Raw genomic sequence first — 20,970 nt, 5'->3', positions numbered from 1 at the left:
TACATTTAAATAAATAAAAACTAAATTAAAACAGTCTGAAGTTGTATAAATTATTTTGCTATTTTAATTTTTAAAAAAATTAGAAGAGCCTCTGTTTATTAAATTTGGAATAAAAAATATATTTATATGGAATACTTTCATATATAAAAAAATGCAAATGTGCACTGTTTTTTATTTCAATTAATTTTAATTACTGTAATTGTTATTTAATTACAGTTTTAATGTTTATACACTTTTATTTACTTTTATTTAATCCGAAGACTGCAACTTTCACGTGAGCCGAATACGGAAGTGATGTAAAAAAAAAAAAAAAAAAAAAAAGTTTCTCCGCCGACTTCGCCGAGAAGCACTGACGCTTTTCAAAGCGGTTTGTTTTGGGCGTTGAATGTTGATCAGGTAACAAATCTAATTTTTTCATTCGGAACAGTCTAGTGTGAACGGCGTTAATGTGCCACGAGCTTTGATGATTTAATTTTAAGAAGTTGAGTTAGTTGAAAAAAAGGTCAGTGGCAGCGGTTTTGGTTTGGAAAGGCAGCAATTACACAATCTTTAAACGTTTTAGCGTAGTTTATGCTAATAACAATACGCTATACATTAAATATACTTTTTAAAAAATAGGAATTTAATGACTACAGTACAATGTAAAACGCTGATTTTAGTAAATGACGTAACTGTGTTTTCCATCTTCACTTTCACTTTACTCTGTTGATTTAGGAGTGGTATAATACGTTAATAGTTTAAATGTTCACATATATTCAGCAATCGGTGGTCTGATTGGATTGAATTTGAAGTGCATATTTAATCTTTAGATAATAATATGTTTTTATATTATACATTGATAATAATAATAAACGTTTCTTGAGCAGTTAATCAGCATATTAGAATGGTTTCTGAAGGATCATGTGACACTTAAGACTGTAGTAATGATGCTGAAAATTCAGCTTTGCATCACAGGAATAAATTATATTTAAAAAAATATTCAAATAGAAAACTAGTATTTTTAATTGTAATGATATTTCACAATATTACTGTGTTTTTTTTGTTTTGTTTTTTTAATCAAATAAATGCAGCCTTAGTGAGCATAAGATAAATCTTTTAAAAACATTAAAAATCTTACAGATCCCAAACTTTTGAACGGCAGTGTATATATAAAACGGCATCGACTATATTCATGCCATCAACATATAAACTCTGAAAAGAAACTTCTTATTATTGCTGTATATCTTTTCACGTATTATACTAAATTTTGATATGTATGATTATTGTGATATTTATTGATATAACTTGATTGTCAATAACAAACTTCTTTTATTGTGTCCTCATTACAGGATGAATTCTTTTACTAAGAAAAAGACAGAGAATGGTCTTATAAATAGGTACCAGACTAACTTGGAGAGACGAATTGAGAAAGGGGATCAAAGTTTAGTATGCAGGGATGAGGGACTGTGTAAGGAAGTAGAGCTGCTCCTTAGCAATAACAATGCCCAGAAGATACATAATCTACATGGATTAGATTCACTGACAGTGATGGAAAAATCTCTCCATGCATTTCCTTCTAAAACTGGCCAAATGGGGCTTGAAAAACTTTCCAAGGCCTTTGAAGTGTTGGAGCTCGCTGCGTTAAACCTCTACGTCTTCCCCTGGAGAAGAGAGTACAGACTGGTTAAGGTATGTGGAAATACTGGTGTCACACCTACAGAGATAGATTTTTCAATTGTCTGAATTTCATTTTGTTTTTCACCTCCTTAAAATATTCTCTTCCATCTCACTAGATGTTTTCAGGTATGTTCACCCATTTGATCAAACCTGCACTGACCCTTCAGCAGGCTAAAGAGCTTTTTGGATTGCTCGGGTACCAGCCTTCAATCCCTAACGAAGACGAGGAGTTGGCGCTGAACTCCAAACCAGCTCCTACTGATTTCTTACTCGGCCTAGCATGTGGTTTCTTCACAGCCCGGATGGAGTGCCAGCTGCTACTTTCCTCCTTGGGCTCAGCGCACAGAGGTGTGGAGTGGGTTCTTCAGCTAGTTAATGAGAGGCAGGCGGGCCACAGTCTTCAGGTAGCTTTAGAGAACACCAAGAGAAAGTCAGACGTTGCTAGTGCTTCGGACGCCATCCCTACAAGCGGCATGGACGCTGAGCTTGATCTGTACACAGAGGAGACAGACGTGACACCCACTACTCTTTCACCACCACACTCTTCCTATAAGCAACCAAAAGAGATCGTTCAAAGCAAGCCTTTAGAGAAAGAGCCCTTACAGTCAGACACAGACATGAGGAATAAGGACGTTTCAAGGCTGGGAAAATCGATCAACAATCCAGGTCCAATGGAAAGCTTTGGTGAAGATCAATCGAAAGGTGATGCCCAGAGACATGCAGCAGTAAATGTGATATGCAGCTGTATCACACCAGGTTTATTATATCTATACCAGTGTGAGAAGTGCAAAGATGTTCACAGTCCATCGTGTAGCCGTTATAAAGAGTGCCATTCAAAAAAGCATACTTTAGCACTGTGCCCATACAATGCTGACGACCTTTATTTAGCACAAGACCAGCTTAGATTGGCCAAGGAAAAAGATTCCCTGAAGACACATATTTGCATGGCCAATTCTGCTTCTGATACATTTTTGGTTTGCTACAACTGCCAGGTAATCCATGACCACAGCTGTAATATTATTCAAAAGTGCAAATTAATTCACAACGTGCTGCCCACAGGAAAATTACAGCCCCCTCAAGGAGAAAGAGTGAATGCTCAAAAGAGGCACACATGTCTTTCTTCTGAAGCTCCAGTATATATAATCTGTCACACCTGTAATAACTCCCATGATTTATTATGTAAAGATTGGCAAAAATGTGTTAAGGATGCACATTATGTGCTGTTCCCCCGGGAAACAGGTGCCTCAGAAACACCTCTTGCACCAATACCATTTGTCAATCATTGCTTGACAGATAAACTGCCTGAAATTGTATGCCTCACTTGTAAAGCCTTTCATTTATCTGGGTGTCCTGATGGATGGCGTTGCTCTCAAAAACACAAAATGCAAGATATCGGAACTAAATGCATCACTTGCTCCGGTTCTGAACTTTACACCTACTGCAGGTATTGTGGTGCCCTGTATTGCAAACGATGTTGCTTTAAAAATACCATGGTATGTAAGTGCGGAATGTCTTTCGTCTCCTCTTCCCCTGTGTAACATCTATGCGTCAGTGTTGACCATGTGTGGTTGAAGACTGTTTTTAATCTGCACATTAAGCCTGTTATTATTTTGCTAATTGCACAGTTGATCTGAAATACTTGGGGTTAAATACTTGACAATCTGTTACACTTTTGATTTTTGATATCAGCAACATCTTGATAGGAGCCGTATATTACAAAAAAGTTACAAAGTTCACAGTAGAGTTAATTATCACTTAGCAATTTATGTCCTACAATAACACAGCTCATAACTGTATATTATTGGTTGAGATGGCCAGTCCAATATTGGGAAAATGATTTTTTGGGTCTTAGCAACATTTCTAACCAGTTATTATGTTTTTTAGAGTGATGTGCTATGCTGCCATATAATTATTAAATATAATGCACATGTTTATTATTGTGATGGTTTCATGGAATTAATATAGAAATAAAGGGAATGTAAGAGAATTCTGCTTGTACTCTTATTTAAAAGAACAAATTACTAACATTATTATTATAAAAAATGTCCTACTATTGAAGATGGTGTTGTAATCTCAACATAGTCATAAACTAGTATCCGCAAAGGAAAAGTGGAAACTTGATTGTAAATGCTCAACTTGAGGTCATATCTGGGAGTGAAATGTGATAAACAGTTATAAAAAGGCTTGTTTCAGATAACAAAGGATTTAATTGAATGTCCATTTTATTTGAAATCCAAAGGTAAGGTTGTCAAAGCTTTATTCATTGTACTCTTCCCATTTTACATTAATGAAGGTTTTACTGTCCATGCGATCGATATATAAAACTCCATTGAGGTGATCCATTTCATGCTGCAGTATTCTGGCCGGCCACCCACTCGCTTTCCAGCTGACGGGCTCTGCTTTCTCATTAAGACCTTTGGAAAGAAGACAACAGTTTTTAATTGATACCTTAAATAACATCATAAAGTACAGTGCTATGCATAAGTTTAGACACCCATACTAAAGTTGACTAAAAAGAGGAATAAAAAATCATCTTTTGGAAACTGAACTTAATGCCTTAATTAAAAAAATTAGGAAAAATCCAACCTTTAAGGACACCAATTTTCTTTGTGAATGAATAATGTATCGTAAATAAATAAATATTCTTCCTTAAAATACAGGGTGCATAAGTTTGGACACCCCTATGTTAAATTCCCATAGAGGCAGGCAGATTTTTATTTTTAAAGGCCAGTTACTTCATGGATCCAGGATGCTATGCATCCTGATAAAGTTCCCTTGGCCTCTGGAATTAAAATAGCCCCACATCATTACATAGCCTTCACCATACCTAGAGATTGGCATGGTTTTATTTCAGTTAGCCTAAAAGCTGGTTTGATTTGCATTGAGAGATGATCTTATGGAAAGTACCCCATGCCAATCTCTAGGTATGGTGAAGGCTATGTGATGATGTGGGGCTATTTTAATTCCAAAGGCCAAGGGAACTTTATCAGGATGCATAGTATCCTAAAAAAATAATAAAAAAATACTTAAAAATAAAAATCTGCCTGCCTCTATGGGAATTTAACATAGGGGTGTCCAAACTTATGCACCCTGTATTTTAAGGAAGAACATTTATTTATTTACGATACATTATTCATTCACAAAGAAAATTGGTGTCCTTAAAGGTTGGATTTTTCCTAATTTTTTAAATTAAGGCATTAAGTTCAATTTCCAAAAGATGATTTTTTTATTCCTCTTTTTAGTCAACTTTAGCATGGGTGTCTAAACTTATGCATAGCACTGTATATATTTAGGCTGCCACAATGATTTTAAGTCTAGCCTCATAGCTATGGGTCACTTAATACAGGTTGAGTCTTTTTCTTTCTTTTTTTTTTTTTTACATTTTACAGCATGATAATTTTACCTGAGACTTCAACAGACACATAGCGTGGAACGGATGCTGAATACCCACAGATGCTCTCACATGCCTCTTGGAAGATGACGGTGTGTCCATCTAGTACACGCAACTGTGGGTTTATAAAAATCATCAGGGGCACTGCCACCAGACCCCGAGCTTCAATGGAAGTGATTGTGCTTTCCTCCAGCATTTTTTTGGGATACTCCAAGGCTAATATCCGTAGAGGAACACCAATCTGGGGTGCGCTCAGGCCGACACACTCAAGCGTTCTCATCACCTTGACCAGAGTCTTAATGACCTTCTGCACTTCTGGTCCCTGAATGGCTCCAGGTTCCACAGCCGCAGCCTGTGAACGTAACACAGGATCTCCAACCTGGCACACGTGATTGTATGGAGGAGCCGGTGCACCTTTGACTTTCCTTTTCATGTACTGTAAGTAGGAGCGCATCTTGATGTTGGTAGAATAAGTACGTGGGGATGCAGTACATGTGAGTGGTGACAAGGGTAAAAGTATTCTAACTGGTTTTGGAAGTACATAATTTGTCTGACTTCTTAAGACACAATGTGAAAACGTCCTCCAGTGCCTGATCATGACTGGCTGCAGTGGAAAGCTTCTCTGTTGACAACTGGAGAAATGAAAAAAAGGACATGTCAACAAACACATTATTATCATTAATAATTATTAATGCAATAAATTTGAATGTGGTCAAGTCTGTTTTATTTTAGCTCATCAAAGCTGAATGCATATTTAAATGAAAATTTGCATAAGTAAGCAGTAATGACTTAAAATGAGCTATATTAATTAAATAGAAGGGGTGAAATAAACATAGGATACAGTCACTTTTATTAGCAAGTGTCAGTACTCACCAGTACTGTAATAATTCCTGTAATAAGAAGAATTTCACATTTAACCACTTAGAAGTATTTCAATGTGAGGAGGACAGCCAGAGAGACCATTCCGGAAAGCGGAATTACTGAGACCTATGACACAGTGTTGTTTCTTTAAAATAAAAGTCTGGGTAAAAATTTTAATTAAATAAAGTTAAATTTAATTTAATTTAATGTAATTTAATGTAATTTAATTTAAACAGTCTTAACTTAAACACCACAGAGGAAAAAAAATGCTTCGAGTTGAAGGCTTTTATTTTGGTTAAATCCTTTTAAAAAAGCTAACGTCCTGTTTCAAAACGTCACGTGATATAGTCGGTGTGAGGATTGTTTACACGTACGGTAAAGGACACTCCTCCCTTTCATATTAAGGAATGAACATTTTCAATCAAACAAATCTTACCATTAATATTACCACATTTTATCATTATTAAATAATATACACGTCTTTAATTCTAAGCAATTATTCATGTCATGCTGCATTATGGCCAGTTTGAGGAGAATAATAGTAGAATTTTATGTTGCTTCATCATGCAGATAATTATTTTCAGTCCATGTATAGTTATTTTATCGTAAGAAATGTACTTTATCGTAACCTTTTTATTTTTTTTATTTTTTTAAAATGAAAGTTATATTAATTAAGTGAAGTAGGCGATCACGTGTTTGCACCGTAGTAGTATGGAGAGAGATATCTGGAGGACGTACTACATCCGTGATTAGATGAATATGGCGCAGGGGAAACAGGCCGTTCGTGGACTGTAAACAAGAGGAAATTTTGGGATAAGATCGACATCGTATCATGCACGTGTGAAATGGTCTCAATCTCGATATACTGGACCGTTTGTTCTGCTTCATTGATGACTACGAGGCGACAGATTGAGTGCAACGCATCGAATTGCATTCATAAACATTTCTATAGGACTTCAAACCCCTGAGCATTCATTGTTTTGGATATTGAAAACAAACCTTGTTTTATTGTGGATGACATCCTTCACGACCAAATGGCTGCAACTGGAAAAGTCAAACGGAGTAACGTTATTGATTTGCCTCAAGGTGTTGAGAGGTTGAAAGAGGAGCATAGAAAGGTCAGGAGTAATGTTTATTTCATATACCACCAATGCATTCCTGCAGATAAAACTCAATGTTCATGCAATTTATCATCAGCACCAATTTATTTGTTATCTATTTATGTTGTTTTTGTAGTATAGTCGCATAGACGCGTATCATTTTCTAGAAAGTTCCTTTGTGTAATCACGTGTTGGTTAGCTGATTGCTTTGTTACATGTGTGTGTTTTTTCTACTTCGCAATAAAATTCATGTACAGATGTACATGCAATTTATCTCTATAATGTTAACAGTAAATTGTCGTACATGTATGGTAGCTAGCAAACAATGTAAACTATAGTTTAATCGAATACAAAGTTGTCCACGTTGCCAAAATGCATACAGAAAGCAAAAGCAAAGGCTTACAGTACTGTTACAGTAGATAGTACCCATGCTGTGAAATGACTCCGTGTGAAGTTTAAGTTTAACTGACCTATTTATATTTGCATGGTATTTTGAGTAACATGAGTAGGTGAAAGGCAAAAAGTGTTTTTCACCCATGTGTTGACATAGGAGGATAAAACTCCGCTGGCTGGATATGAAAGCTACATTTGTGCTGCTTCATTTAAGACTGGAGTATTTTTCTTTAAAAATTCTGGAAACTTCTGTTGCATTAGCCTCAGCAACACTTCTTCTATAAGGGAAAATAAGAAACATATAATGCTTATGTGCATGCTGTTAGACATGCTTTATGTTGTTCTATTGGTGGGTGAATCTCCTAAAGCCTGTAAAGAACATACCTGGGTCATGTTTCTCTCCAACATAAAAATAATCAACTTTTCCGTCTGCAAAATATAATTTTCACAGTAAATTAAGATGATTTGCACCGTGATATCATTTCCATGACAAATAAGCACATTGATCTTGAAATTTTCAGTGGCATTATGCTAAAATCTCTTTCTCATTACTGTAATAGAAAAACATAATATCATTTTTTTTTTTTTATCATGATAATACACTACTTTTTAATAAATAAAAAAAGTATGTCCGGTCAGGAGGCATTTTCATTACTCAATTACAATAGTAAGAGTGTGCAGTGAAATGGAATTATACATTAATAGAAAAACTGCAAGTGAGCATTACAGTATGTGAAAAAGGGATTATGAAATTAATGTCACAGTGCAAATAATAGCTATTGTTTTTAACAGTGACATTGCCAAAACATCCTTACATGGTACCTTGTCTCAACTTCTCACAACAAGAAACTTTCAGGACTATCATTCGCTTTCTCTATAATGGTCAATTCACATTACCAGAATATTACAGATAGTTTAGCAGTGATTGTCACGGTGGCATTTTGGGAATTTCAGTGGTTGTGAAATGAACAATTGTCTTCCACAACAGGTGGTGAAAGATTGCAGAAGTCAAATTGAGCATTGGTGAGTGTCCTCATGCAGTTTAACAGCTCTCTCAGACAAGCATAACATTCTTATCAATGTCAATAACTCTTCATTCTAGCTGCACATTAGCTTGTCTTTTTTTTTTTTTTTTTTTTGCATGTTTATATTTGGAATGGAAATGCTGTTTATACTGTGAATCACTATGTAGATGTTTGATGGTTTTGACAAAAGACAGGCTTTTGTTATATTCCTTTTCAGTATTTTAAAAAGACATTCTGTAGGTAGGACAAAAATAGAATTTGTATGTCATCAAACCAGTAATAACCTTCTAAGTGATTCATTTTTCTCTGTGATTGACAGGGAAAAAGTGGAAAAAGACTATGAATCTCTTCAGGACCGTCTCAGGACCTTGCCTGACAAGTTGTCTTATGATATTATGGTATGGCATCACTTTCCAATTACCAATGCATCCAACTTAATCTTCATACACACAATATTTTGTATGCCTGAGCATTATTATCATCAGAGGATTATTCACTCCTTTTAGCTGGTTTTAAGAAACATTTACCAAGGACGATAACAATAAAGTTTTAATATTTAATACGTTTTAAAAAGGTCTGTAGTGCCGAAGAGGAACAATTTGTTTCAGCTGATGAAGGATAATAACATTGCCAGCCTATCAGAGCTTGAGCATTTAAAGCAGAAAATGACATAGTAACATAACGTTAACGGTGTTGGTGTCGACACCAATATAGTTATCTTTATAATTATTGATCTTGGTGTGAATGGACCTTTTGTCAGATTTGAAAGTGGCACTTTTACTGGAAGCCCTGATTTTGCTCATTATTTGGTTGTTGTTTTTTAACATGATAGGTACCATTTGGTCCCTTGGCTTTTATGCCGGGAAAGCTAGTTCACACTAATGAGTTAACGGTTCTCCTCGGGGATAACTGGTTTGCAAAGTGTTCTGCCAAAGAAGCTGACACTCTTGTGGAACACAGAAAGAAACGTGAGTTATTTCCACTAATATTTCCCATTGACCAGTTTTGAATAATGCGTACAGCTTGACCTGATTTATGTGATATTTTTCCCAGATGTCAAAAATGCACTAGATGACTTACAAAAAGTGATGAAGAACTTTCAGAACAGGGCTGATTTTACAAATGATCTTGAAAAATTGACTGGTGTAAGTGTCCTAACTATGACCTCAATACTGTGTGACATTAATTGGAAACCTTATACTGATGTTTTCATTACTGGAAGAAACTTCAGCACACGCCTAAAATCACATCCACTCTTTCTCAACAGGGTACTGGAGATTTTGTAGACATTAGAGAAGAGGTAATAAATGAGGACGAAATTACCAAAGGTAAATCTAGTCTTCAGGATATCTGTCATGCTATCAGGCTGTTTCTACTTCTATTGTTCATTACGTTAACACTCTATTGTGCTTCCTCAGGAAAACATCGTTTGGCCCACAAACCCAACTCTAAACCTAAGCAGGAGTATTTGTTGGACCTGAAAGAGGACAAAGAGAAGGAAGAAGTTGATGAAGAGCGAAAAACAGGGGTGCTGTCAGAGGAAGAGCTGTGGGCTCGACTTGATGATCTAGAGCGCCAAGAGGAACTGCAGGATGCGAGATACCGGTAAAAAAACACTCGCAACCTAACACCGTGTTCAATATTTTGCAGCACAACTGTTTTTAACATTGATAATAACAGGAAATGTTTCTTGAGCACCAAACCAGCATGATTTCTGAAAGATCATGTGACACTAAAGACTGGAGTAATGATGCTGAAAATTCAGCTTTGCCATCACAGGAATAAATTACATTTTAAAATATTATAATATAAAATAGTTATTTTAATTTGAAATAATATTTCACAATATTACTGTTTTTACTGTATTTCAGATCAAATAAATGCAGCTTTGGTGAGCATAAGAGACTTCTTTTAAAAACATGTATTAAAAAAAACCCGGTATGGTAGTTTATATGGGGTCAAATGATAGTACTAGCTAATAATTGTTTCCTGTGGGACACAAAATGGTCTTTCTCTTTAAATCAATCAAGTATTTGTTCCTAACATACAAATGGAGTTAAATGGTTTTTGAAAATAAATCCTTTTTCAGTTATCACAAACTTCACAGAAAGGCCATGGAAATTTAGTGGTCAAAAAGTATAGAAACCTTGCTTTTCATACCATGTATTCATACATTTTTAAGTAGTATGAAAATGCAATGCACATACAGTACAAAAAAAGTAGCTGTTACACCAACCATTTAAGAGGATACTCATAGATTTGGTCTATTTTCTTCCCCATTATACCAGATTGGACAGCACAGACACTAATGGAGAAGACACCACTTCCTCCTCAGAGGAAGAGAAGGAAGCAGATGGTCGCAGCGGTGTCCAGGTTAATGGCCATCAGAAGGAAAATGGCTGGTTACCGTCATCTCTCACAAGTCAGATGAACGGCACTAATGGCTCGCACCCTGAGGATGAGGAGGAGGAAGATTGTGAGGAGGAAACAGACAATGGGCTTCCAACTATCTACTTTTCTCACACTGTGGAGTTCAAAAAGGTTAGTCGATAGCTACACAAAACTCTTTTAGATAATGTTACAAAATATTTCTATTTCAAATAAATGCTGTTCTTTTGATTTTTTTTTTACATTTTAAAATCAAAATCAATTCTATATTTGACTGGCAGCCAATGTAGTGAGATCAAGACCGGCATTACAGATGTTTACGCATCCCATAAAGAAGCCGAGCTGCTGCATTCTGAACTAACTGTAGATGTGGAATACAAGACTGGGGGGCACCGACATAAAATGAATTGCAGTAGTCCAGTCGAGATGTTACGAAAGCATGCATAACCATTTCGAAATTCTTTAGGGACAGAAATGGCTTCACCTTTGACAGAAGACAAAAATGATAAAAACACAACTTGCTACTTAGCAAGTTTAAGATTATTATCTAACCAAACAGCCAAGTTTCTGACATGCAGTACTATAAGGTGACAAAGATGCAAATTCAAAATCATGTACACAGTGTTCATTTGAACCAAACACAATAAATTCAGTTTTACTCTCATTAACCTGTTAACCGTTGCCAGAGCGCGGGCGCACTGAAGCGGTTTTTTTTTATAAATAGTTCAAAGTTACTATCAGATTTAATGTTATACCTTGACAAACTATACATCATTACAAAGATATAAGACTCAAGTTTCAGAATTTGACCACTATTGTATTCTGAGAAACTTATAGCGACAGTTATTTCTTAATTTGTGTCAGGAGTTATGAAATGAAAAAATGAGTCGATACCTTTGATATGAATTATGCGCGTCAGCCGCTTTCATTCATAAAAAAACTCCCGTGCCGTCGTCATGACAGCGATACACAAAACAACGTCCTTCCGGGCTTTTAGCTAAAAAATGTGCAGATTTGGAGAAATATTGATATATTCTCATAGGTTTACATCAGATTTCTATAGACAGGAATAATATTTATTGAATTTATACCCAAATGCGTCGATGTAATCATTATGAGCGTTTGTATACTCTGTTAATGCGTTTTCAATTCATACCAATAGCATGAGGGCGCCCTCGCCGCCCTGTGCACAGTATTAGAACATGAAGAAGTGCCATAATCATGTGACAATCCAGGAAGCCTCGAACACACACACAGCTAACAAGAGATCGCGCTGTAACTATGGCTGTAACATGGAGATACAGTCGTTTTGAAGACAATAAACATGTTTGCTATGATATTTGAGTTACCTGTGTTTTTCAATCCATGCCAGGTATTTCCATAATAATAGATTATATTTATAATGTAATGCTAATCTATATAGACTATCATTGTGCAGAACAGTATACAATAGTATATTTTCTGTCTGATTTTTTTATCTGAAGCCAAATTAGATCACAGAAAATTATTTAAAATACTCAATTTGCTTTATAAAGTAAGTTTATAAGCACAAACATGGTTTTAATCTCATAAATTGTCGTGTATTGATGGTGTGCTAAGCTAACATGCTAGCTAGCCCTAGGTGCACCTGCCACCTAGAAGTTATATTTTTATTATTTTTTGAATGCTTACTGAAATGTTTCTTTATTCAAGAAATGCATTTAAAACAGTTTAGAATGTAAGGGTGAACTTTGAGAAAATAAATTAGTGACTGAAACCATATGAATAGCATGTGAATAGCCAGTCGTTAGTAACTAATGCAGACAAAAGAAATGCATATTTAGAGCCATAACCAGGCTAGAGAAGTGTGAATGTGTGCAGGGGGAGACTGAGACTGAATGGGGCTCGTTTGCACCACAAAACAATAAAGACAATATACTGCATAGATGGTAAGAAGATGACACTAAATATCAGTAGCATTTTAGCATCAAATCAAAATAAAGTCACATGACATGGTCTTGAAAAACATTTCACTAAATACAGAGTTTTGGACTTATTATCTTAAGATTTTAAACATAAAATGTTTAGACATGTGGCATTAGCTGTAGTGCATTTCTAGATTGCTCCAGGGCCAACTTCAATTTTATTTTCATGAGGATGTTTCATAAAAAATAATTTCTAATAACTTTACAAAACTTTGAAGCTATTTATAACAATTTTTGTCATTATGACAATAATTAATTCTACATTACAATAAACTGCCAGGTGTCAGCTTTCAAATGAGATCATACTTGTGCTTTTAGTACAAAGGGTTCATGAACTGTATCTGTTTCAGTTTGGGTATGTCATTTCTTGGGATTTTTCAAAAGTGGGGTTGCAGCTTAACAGGTTAAGGCTCAGGAAATTAGTTGCAAGCCAGAGTTTTAGCTACCAAACAATCCACAATAGGCTTTAAGGCCTGCTTCTTATCACGCTTCAAAGGGATATAAATGTGGGTGTCATCTGCATGCAAATGAAAAGAGACCCCATACTTGTTAAAGATAGACCCTAGAGCAGGGATGGGCAACTTCGGTCCTGGAGGGCCACTGTCCTGCAGAGTTTAGCTCCAACCCTACTCAAACACACCTGAACAAGCTAATCAGAATCTTAGGATTATTAGAAAGTTTTTTCAGGGTTTTATCAGGGTTGCTGCTAAACCCTGCAGGACAGTGGCCCTCCAGGACTGAAGTTGCCCATCCCTGCCCTAGAGGAAGCATAGAAAGGGAAAACAGTACCGGACCAAGAATTGAACCCTGGGGAACACCAGAATTTAAGTGTATTTCAGAGGAGGAATGGTCTCCAATATTGACAACATACCTCCTTTCACTGAGATATGACCGAAACCACTGTGATACTGTGCCAAGAAGACCACCACATGTTTCAAGACGTGATGTAAGAGTATCATGGTTGACTAAGGCCCCGTTTACACGTACATGGTTATTTTGAAAAACGGAGAGATTTCCCTTCGTTTGCGCCCTTCGTTTACACGCAAACGGAGGATTCGCCAATGAAACCGATTCTTTCTAAAAACTCCGGCCAGAGTGGAGATTTTGAAAATCTTCGTTTGCACGTTTGCATGTAAACAGAGAAAACCGGAGTTTTAGGTAGCGACGTCACAGAATGTGACTATTTTCGGGATTCTGATTGGCTAAGGTGGACTTGAGCTTCTCGTTACACTGCCACCTACAGGTTTGGCATGCTCTTGACAGCATATACACAGGTTCGTGTGCACGATGTTATTTTTGAAAACGAAGAGGGGTGAAATATCCGTTTATGAAAATAGCCACCTACGTGTAAACGTAGCCTAAATCTAAGACAGAACTGAGGTCTAACAGAACCAAAGACTGGCCGGAGTCAGTGGATAACATGATATCATTCAAAACTCTTAAGAGAGCTTACTCCGTACTGTGACAGGATTTAAAACCGGATTGTAATCTTCATGAACAGAATTGATAATCAAAAGTTAAGACAACTTTCTCTAGAATTTTAGAAAGAAAAGGTAATGTGATCATGTGACACTGAAGCCTGGAGTAATGGCTGCTGAAAATTCAGCACGATATTTCTTTTTTAATGTATTTTTGATCAAATAAATGCAGACTCGAGTACATGAGACTTCTTGCTAAAATGTTTAAAAAATCTTACCAAATCCAAACTTTTGAACAGTAGTGTATATTAACATTTTATGTTTTGCATTGAATTACTTTCTCTTGTCTGTCGTGGAATTAAAACATTGTGCATAATTCTTTCATTCAGTCTTCCCTTTTTCCCTTTGAAGGTCAGGATAAATACAGGAAAGAACACCACTCTTAAGTTCAGCGAAAGAAAAGAACAAAAGGAGCAGGCCAAACGAAAAAAGAAAAATGGCAAAAGTAACGGCCATTCTCCTCTTGAAAGTTACAAGATCACAAGCCCAGCAGACATTTATAAGTAACAGCCTATCTATTTTAATTCACGTCTTCCACTGCTTGTGTGTTTTTAGCTCTTCAGATTAAACACAGTCTATGTTTTTAGGGTGTTTGTGGACTTGGTGAATGGAGAGCCAATACCACGGAAGTCCATTTTGAAGTCTCGCAGCCGCGAGAACAGTGTGTGCAGTGACACCAGCGAGAGCAGCACAGCTGACTTTGAAGAGCGCCGTGCGGCTTTTGGACGTTCATGGAGCCATGATGATGCCATGCACAGTGATACCAGCGATGGCATTACAGAGGAGGAGAGCCCTACTGGGACGAGTCCCCGCACTAACGGACGCTTTGAGGTACAGAATGTTTGTTGCTGTTGGTTAAATTTGGTATGAAATGAAAATTCACCCCATCTATCGCCCAATCCTGTAAAAAAATCTTAACCTGAACTGAAACACTTATCGCAGTCGTGGTGTCCAAACTCTGTCCTGTAGGGCCACTGTCCTGAAGAATTTCACTCCAACTTGCCTCAACACACCTGCCTGGAAGTTTCTAGTATGCCTATTAAGACCTTGATTAGCTGGTTCAGGTGTGTTTAATTGGGATTGGGGCTAAGCTTTGCAGGACAGTGGCCCTCCAGGAGCAGGATTGGACACCCCTGTCTTATCGAGATAGAGGCTGGCAGCCTAGAACCAGTATGGCATTGCACCAAAATATATTGCTGACCACTTGTTTTCTTTCCTATGTCTTGCTCAGGCAAAAATAATCTTAGTAAATGTTTAAATATCTTTTTGTGTTGTAGGCTTTTACAGGCACAGTGATTGAAAAGGACCCCCTGCCTTGCTCAATCCCACACCTGACCATCGCCCCTCCTGCCTTACCCACAATCCCGGAGAGAAAGCTGGAGGAGGTGGGCCAAGAAGCACCTCAGGAGCCACCCAAAAGGATGTCAAAATTCAAAGCTACACGGTTGCATCAGAAATAAGAGTTCATCTCATTAGTGCCCAGCGTTTGAATTCGGTTATATAGCTACAAGACTGATGTCTCACTAGTTGTCCTCTGCCTCTGTCCTCCACACTGCTTCTATACTGTCATCTGTCTCATGTTTCGTTTTGTGACATGCAAGCTGGACATTTTATTTGCTCTATAAGAGAAATTGAGAAGTTACATGATTTTTCCTAACAGTTTGCTTTTTTTAAGGCCAAATAGTTTAAATATGGACAAGCTGCTCATTTGGGTATCTTTTTACTTTTATTAGTTAAATAATAGTTAAAATAGAATCGAAGAAGTAAAAATATTAAAATGTTGACTGCTGTCATTGAGACGTGGTCTATCATGTGGATTCTTTGGAAAATGCTTTATCAAAGGAATAAACTTCTGTTAATTCATAAATTTTGTTAATTCATAAAATATACGTGCAACTTTGACCTATATTGGCAATGAATCAGCTGTCAATTTCTGTCGGCTTAAAAATGTTTTGTATCCCTTCTGAACTCTGTCTTTGACTCCTTTGTCTTCTTTTGTATTGTTTACAGGGTTTTGGCTTTTGTGTCTGACCTAATGTTTGTGACTGGCAGAAAAATGATGTAACTGAAAAAGAACAAAATAAATGATTTTCAATATACACGCTTTTTAACTGGTCAGAACATGATTTATTCTTGTTTCTACACGGAGCATACATTTTTGCATTAGTTTCTGGACATGAAATGTCTTAATTCTAATGATGTCATCGTGGTGTTGCTCAGTCAGAGCCATTGGAGGGCGCCAAAGCGTTGCACTTTTTATCCTTCTAACTCGAAGCCTAAACAAGCTGCTGCATATGGGGGAAAAAACTATAGACATTTAGCAACTGAAATTGACTCCAAAGGTGACGTGTTTTACCTCAGATATAGCAATCGAGCTCAGAGTGGCAAGTGCAACGCTTTGAGGCAACAGGGACACCTTATGGGGCTGATAAGAGCTTGCGTTTATTGCTGATGAGACTCGCGCACCAGCTCAGAATTCATAGAAGATGTGATTTCTTACAGTTTTTCTCAGTCGCTTTGGTGCATTTCTCATAACACTATTTACATTTGCACAACAGTTAATGCAGTTCTCAAAACAATTAGTACAAACTGCAAAACCTAGTTGATAACCTGCGAAAGCGTGTCACTTGCTCAAAATGGATAGCCCATTCCTCAAAATCAAGTATTTATGTCAATGAAAGTGTCAGTGTCATCAAAATAAAAAGTCCTGACACCATCGTTTATGAACAAGATAGTCAAATGGCTTAGTCATGTTTTCATTATGACAGTTTACTCTGTAAATGTTTTCCAATGATAAAAGTCAGATCTTGGTGACACTACCTGAAAATGCTCAATACAGCACTAAATACTATTTGCACAGCCATTTGAAAAAATACAGTAAAGTTACACATTACTGTATTTATGAGGTAACTGAGTACAAGACACTGAATATATGTATGTTTCACATTTTTACTGCATATGCTCTTTGCAGTTCTAATTTGTTCACAGCATTGTGCAAAAAAAAAAAAAAAAAAAATACACCATTATTTACAACAAACATAAACTCCCTTTGGGTAGAGCTGTGCACAACTGTACACAATATTGCAGTAGGCCTATATACTGTATTGGAACTGAACATACAACATACATAGGACTGTAATCATTCATGCACACCCAGACGTTCCTCTCTGTCTAGTCACATAATTTCATCTACATCCCAGCGAATATCATCTCTTGCTCAATTGCAAATTGTTCAATTTAGGAGACTTTTTCAGGAATTTTTTTTTTTTTTAAATGACAGATTTTGACAACTAGTTCAACATTTTTGTATGTAATGACTCAATCAATGAAATGAGGACTATTAGTTTTATATGGAATGACTATTCAGCATTCACAAGTATAGTTAATTTTGACTGACATGACATAAGCAAATGATAATGTTATAAAACAGCAGAGAGTTGTATGAAAGCATTTGATGCATGTCCAAAAGCATTTGCAATTTGTTGGAAGGAATGAGAAACTGCTACTATGATGTGCACAAATGACTAAATGTTGTGGAGGTTGAACTAACTGTTGTGCAAATGTAAATAGTGATGTGAGAAATGCACCAAAGCGACTGAGAAAAACTGTAATTTTGCATGCACAATATGTGACAATTCAAGTGCTTCAAATATAAAGCATATTTCAAAGATGCTGCTCTTAGATACTGACTAATCACATGTCTTAATTATCAATTAGAATTATTCAGGATTAAATCAAACAAAAGGTGTTCATGTAAACGCTGCTAGTGATACACACATCTCAAGACATACATTGTAGATAGTTACACTCAAGGGTTATACCCATTCAAATAGCACCCTCGGATTTTTAAAGGCAAATGCATTTTTTATTTAATTTTCAAAAACAAATTTCCATTAAGCTGTGATATTTCGCCCCTTAAATTTATTTCCATTTTTTCTAACCTTATTGTTTGCATCATCATGTATGTCAATTCTTAAATAATGTATTTATATATATATATATATAATTTTTTTTTTACATTTCTTTGTATATGTATGTATTGTATGTGTATTTATTTATTATTTTAGCAGACCAGGCATTCCATAGAACTAATTCAACCAATCACAATGCAGAAAAATTTCGTAGACTAATCATTTGTGTGAATTTATGTGAGAGAACTTTTTTTCCCCGCTGTTGGTCAGGACTGCCTCTTGATCAAATGTCTTGAAGTTTGTACACCTAGTCTTCTTTGTGTTGTGTAGTATGCATGTAGATGACAAGACAAGATGACAAGAAACCTCAGGTGTGTTCGCCATCGGCTGCGGCTGGATGTAACCGATCGGCGAGAGTTGCCGCGTGCAGGCGGAAAGGAGTCGTGAAGTCGGACGCTTTCTGCTTCCCGTAGTGACCTCTCACGTGGTGTTTGCATACTTTACCACAGCTGAAGTGAAATAAATGCAATATTTGTCAAATACGCACGTTTCAAATACGTTTCCATTTAATACTTTATGTCTGCAACAGCGTCTGTTTGTACAAGAGCAAAGTTCAACATAAGCCTATACTATTTAAATACCAATGTAGTGGGGTCTGTGGTTTTTTTTAATCAGTTTTATTTTCATATGACACAATATAACATTGTGACTACATGAAAAGAGAATTTACTGTTATGAAAAACAGATTTGTGAGCATTAGTGGAACTGAAGGTGTTCTAATAAACACAAAACACACATCATTGTTTTCATGAGGTGGATTCGGCCAATCGTGGAACAGTTGTGTCGTCATCAGAGCTCGTGCAGCTCCTCTGGCTGCTCTCGAATCGCTCTCGCGGTGCTTGGATGGCATACGTCACAGTCACGTGGTGTCGGCGCTGTATCAAGTCGGACAAAATTTCTAACCGGCATGCACTGCTTCAAGTCAGCCACCGATCAGTCTGCGCAGAGCTGCATGAAGTCGAACAAGCCTCTTGTTGTTTAGTGTGACCAATGTGAGCTTGCCCTTAATTGCTGCGGTCACACTAGACTTTGTGCGTGCAAAATATATTTGGACACTGCAATGGTCATGATATGAAGCGTCTTTTTTATAAACATTAATAACAAATAGTAAAAAATATACAACCTACTCAACTTTACTGCAAAAATATCGTTCTCTTAATTCAGCCAAGAGATCACACTGTGACATATCGATCTTCTAAACACGTTTTCACGTGATGCGAATTCGTAGCTCAGAGTTCACGCAACGAAATGTGAAACTTTTCGCATTCGTATGCGTTTACGGTCTGTTGGAGGCCAATAGGGCAAAAACGTGTCAAACTAAAGTTTACACTTTAGTTTGACACATTTTGACCCCTTTGGCCTTCCATAACATTCTGACGCATTCGCATGCGTATGAATGGAAGTCAACGTAAATGAAATGTGTAGTGTGACTGGCGACCGCCCCTTTGGCCAGTGATGATATACAGTATGTATATAGCCTATATATATATATATATATATATATATATATATATATATATATATATATATATATATATATATATATAGCCTATATATATATATATATATTTTTACTGTATAGTAACGCAAATATAAAATCAACCAATGATGGGTGGCAGGATGTCTTTTTGTCTCTAACTTTATTGAGGCAACTCAAGCTTGTAGGCCTGTTAGTCATGTTAGATTATGTATTTGTATTGAATGATGTGATATGTCATAATAAATCACAGGCACATCTTAAGAGTCATTTATAAGGTTCGCATAGCATTCACCTTCTTGGAAACAGTCAGAATAGTCCAGAGAGTGCTCCATTATTACTTTTGGCATTTAAAGGCAAGGACTGAGTACTTCTGAGTAGGACTGCCTCCATTAATGCCTTTGTTTTTTACCGGTATCAGTCATTTGTGTTTGACTGCAGACTTATCCATCAGCACATTGACATTTGGATGTGGACAGATTCTGAGTCAGCAGCTGGGCTGAATGAAGCATAGTCCATTCAATTAATTTCTGTCTAGAAAGACAGAATGATCAACACGAATCAAATTTTTTCAAGCATGATCTCAAGCCATGCTTAAAATGGCTTGGAGTTGATTTTTTTATGTTATTTAGCCGGACTTCTGTGCAAAGCTTGGTTTCAAGGAAAAACTATAGATAAAAAAAATTCTGTCACCATTTACTCACCCTCATGACTGTCACAGTTATGTTTAGTTAGTCTGTTTTCATGGACTTTCAGTTTGTTTTAATACATCACATGTGTTCTTTTGTTCTAGTTCTTGCCACACATCAGTCACTCACCATGGACACTAATCATCACAGCTGTTTGTCTTTTAGTTAATCATCACTGTGTATTTAAGTTCCTCCCTTCGTTCAGTTCATTGTCCAGAATTGTTTGTGTTCTCGCATGTTGGTCTCTTATTAGTTGTTATTTAATTAACGTTGGATTATTATCATCATCATCATCGTCGTCTTATGTTGATATTAGCGTTACAATTATGTTCCAAGCCTGTGTTTTTTTTTTCTTATATTGAACATACTGATTATCATTGTTCATTTTTGACAACCTCTAGCCACCATTCACTTCCATTTAACTGAAAATAGCAGCATGAACTTTCTGCTAAACTTCTCTTGTGTTTCACAGATGAAATACGAAAAAGTTTAAATCAACATGAGAGTAAATGCTGACAAAATGTTCATTTTTTGGGAGAACCATCACTTTAATTCTCACTCATAGGTCAGTGTTTTC

General features: G+C 36.4%; 3 protein-coding genes across 6 annotated transcripts; 2 read left to right on the top strand and 1 right to left on the bottom strand.

Annotated features, from left to right (window-relative positions):
• Positions 1-285: 285 nt before the first annotated feature.
• On the top strand, positions 286-3,643 carry spata2l (spermatogenesis associated 2-like). Of its 2 annotated transcripts, none has more exons than XM_081371969.1 (3): positions 286-396; positions 1,329-1,668; positions 1,773-3,643. In XM_081371969.1, exons 1-3 carry the CDS (start codon positions 386-388, stop codon positions 3,192-3,194), a joined length of 1,773 nt encoding a protein of 590 aa, XP_081228095.1. In that variant the 5' UTR covers positions 286-385; the 3' UTR covers positions 3,195-3,643. The 2 variants fall into 2 exon arrangements, with proteins under 2 accessions (XP_081228095.1, XP_081228096.1); XM_081371970.1 differs by having other exon boundaries at positions 368-502.
• pdf (peptide deformylase, mitochondrial) lies at positions 3,604-15,271 on the bottom strand. 3 transcript variants are annotated; one of them, XM_081371974.1, is made up of 3 exons: positions 15,176-15,271; positions 5,060-5,679; positions 3,604-4,070 (listed from the first exon to the last, which is right to left on the bottom strand). In XM_081371974.1, the coding sequence occupies exons 2-3, from the start codon at positions 5,643-5,645 to the stop codon at positions 3,913-3,915; spliced, it is 744 nt and encodes a 247-aa protein (XP_081228100.1). In that variant the 5' UTR covers positions 5,646-5,679; positions 15,176-15,271; the 3' UTR covers positions 3,604-3,912. The 3 variants fall into 3 exon arrangements, with proteins under 3 accessions (XP_081228100.1, XP_081228099.1, XP_081228098.1); XM_081371973.1 differs by lacking the exon at positions 15,176-15,271 and adding an exon at positions 6,908-7,007; XM_081371972.1 differs by lacking the exon at positions 15,176-15,271 and adding an exon at positions 5,921-6,038.
• On the top strand, positions 6,246-16,375 carry uri1 (URI1 prefoldin like chaperone). The gene is made up of 11 exons (XM_081371971.1): positions 6,246-7,026; positions 8,390-8,424; positions 8,746-8,824; positions 9,259-9,394; positions 9,480-9,571; positions 9,694-9,754; positions 9,845-10,031; positions 10,715-10,967; positions 14,608-14,759; positions 14,844-15,087; positions 15,534-16,375. Exons 1-11 carry the CDS (start codon positions 6,943-6,945, stop codon positions 15,714-15,716), a joined length of 1,506 nt encoding a protein of 501 aa, XP_081228097.1. The 5' UTR covers positions 6,246-6,942; the 3' UTR covers positions 15,717-16,375.
• The last annotated feature ends 4,595 nt before the right edge of the window (positions 16,376-20,970 follow it).

This window comes from Scardinius erythrophthalmus (assembly GCF_964197995.2).
Source record: "Scardinius erythrophthalmus genome assembly, chromosome: 8".
Lineage (NCBI taxonomy): Eukaryota > Metazoa > Chordata > Actinopteri > Cypriniformes > Leuciscidae > Scardinius > Scardinius erythrophthalmus.
This window is presented reverse-complemented; position numbering and strand designations above follow the sequence as displayed.

What these genes read in the sequence shown, in the direction of transcription:
- uri1 (XM_081371971.1), top strand. Translation starts at nt 6,943, where the DNA reads ATGGCTGCAACTGGAAAAGTCAAACGGAGTAACGTTATTGATTTGCCT. An exon ending in AGCCCAGCAGACATTTATAA is followed by an intron (nt 14,760 to 14,843) that starts GTAACAGCCTAT and finishes CTATGTTTTTAG; the next exon opens with GGTGTTTGTGGACTTGGTGA. An exon ending in GCACTAACGGACGCTTTGAG is followed by an intron (nt 15,088 to 15,533) that starts GTACAGAATGTT and finishes TTTGTGTTGTAG; the next exon opens with GCTTTTACAGGCACAGTGAT.
- pdf (XM_081371974.1), bottom strand. Translation starts at nt 5,645, where the DNA reads ATGATCAGGCACTGGAGGACGTTTTCACATTGTGTCTTAAGAAGTCAG. An exon ending in TGTGTCTGTTGAAGTCTCAG is followed by an intron (nt 4,071 to 5,059) that starts GTAAAATTATCA and finishes TTCTTTCCAAAG; the next exon opens with GTCTTAATGAGAAAGCAGAG.
- spata2l (XM_081371969.1), top strand. An exon ending in GAGAGTACAGACTGGTTAAG is followed by an intron (nt 1,669 to 1,772) that starts GTATGTGGAAAT and finishes CCATCTCACTAG; the next exon opens with ATGTTTTCAGGTATGTTCAC.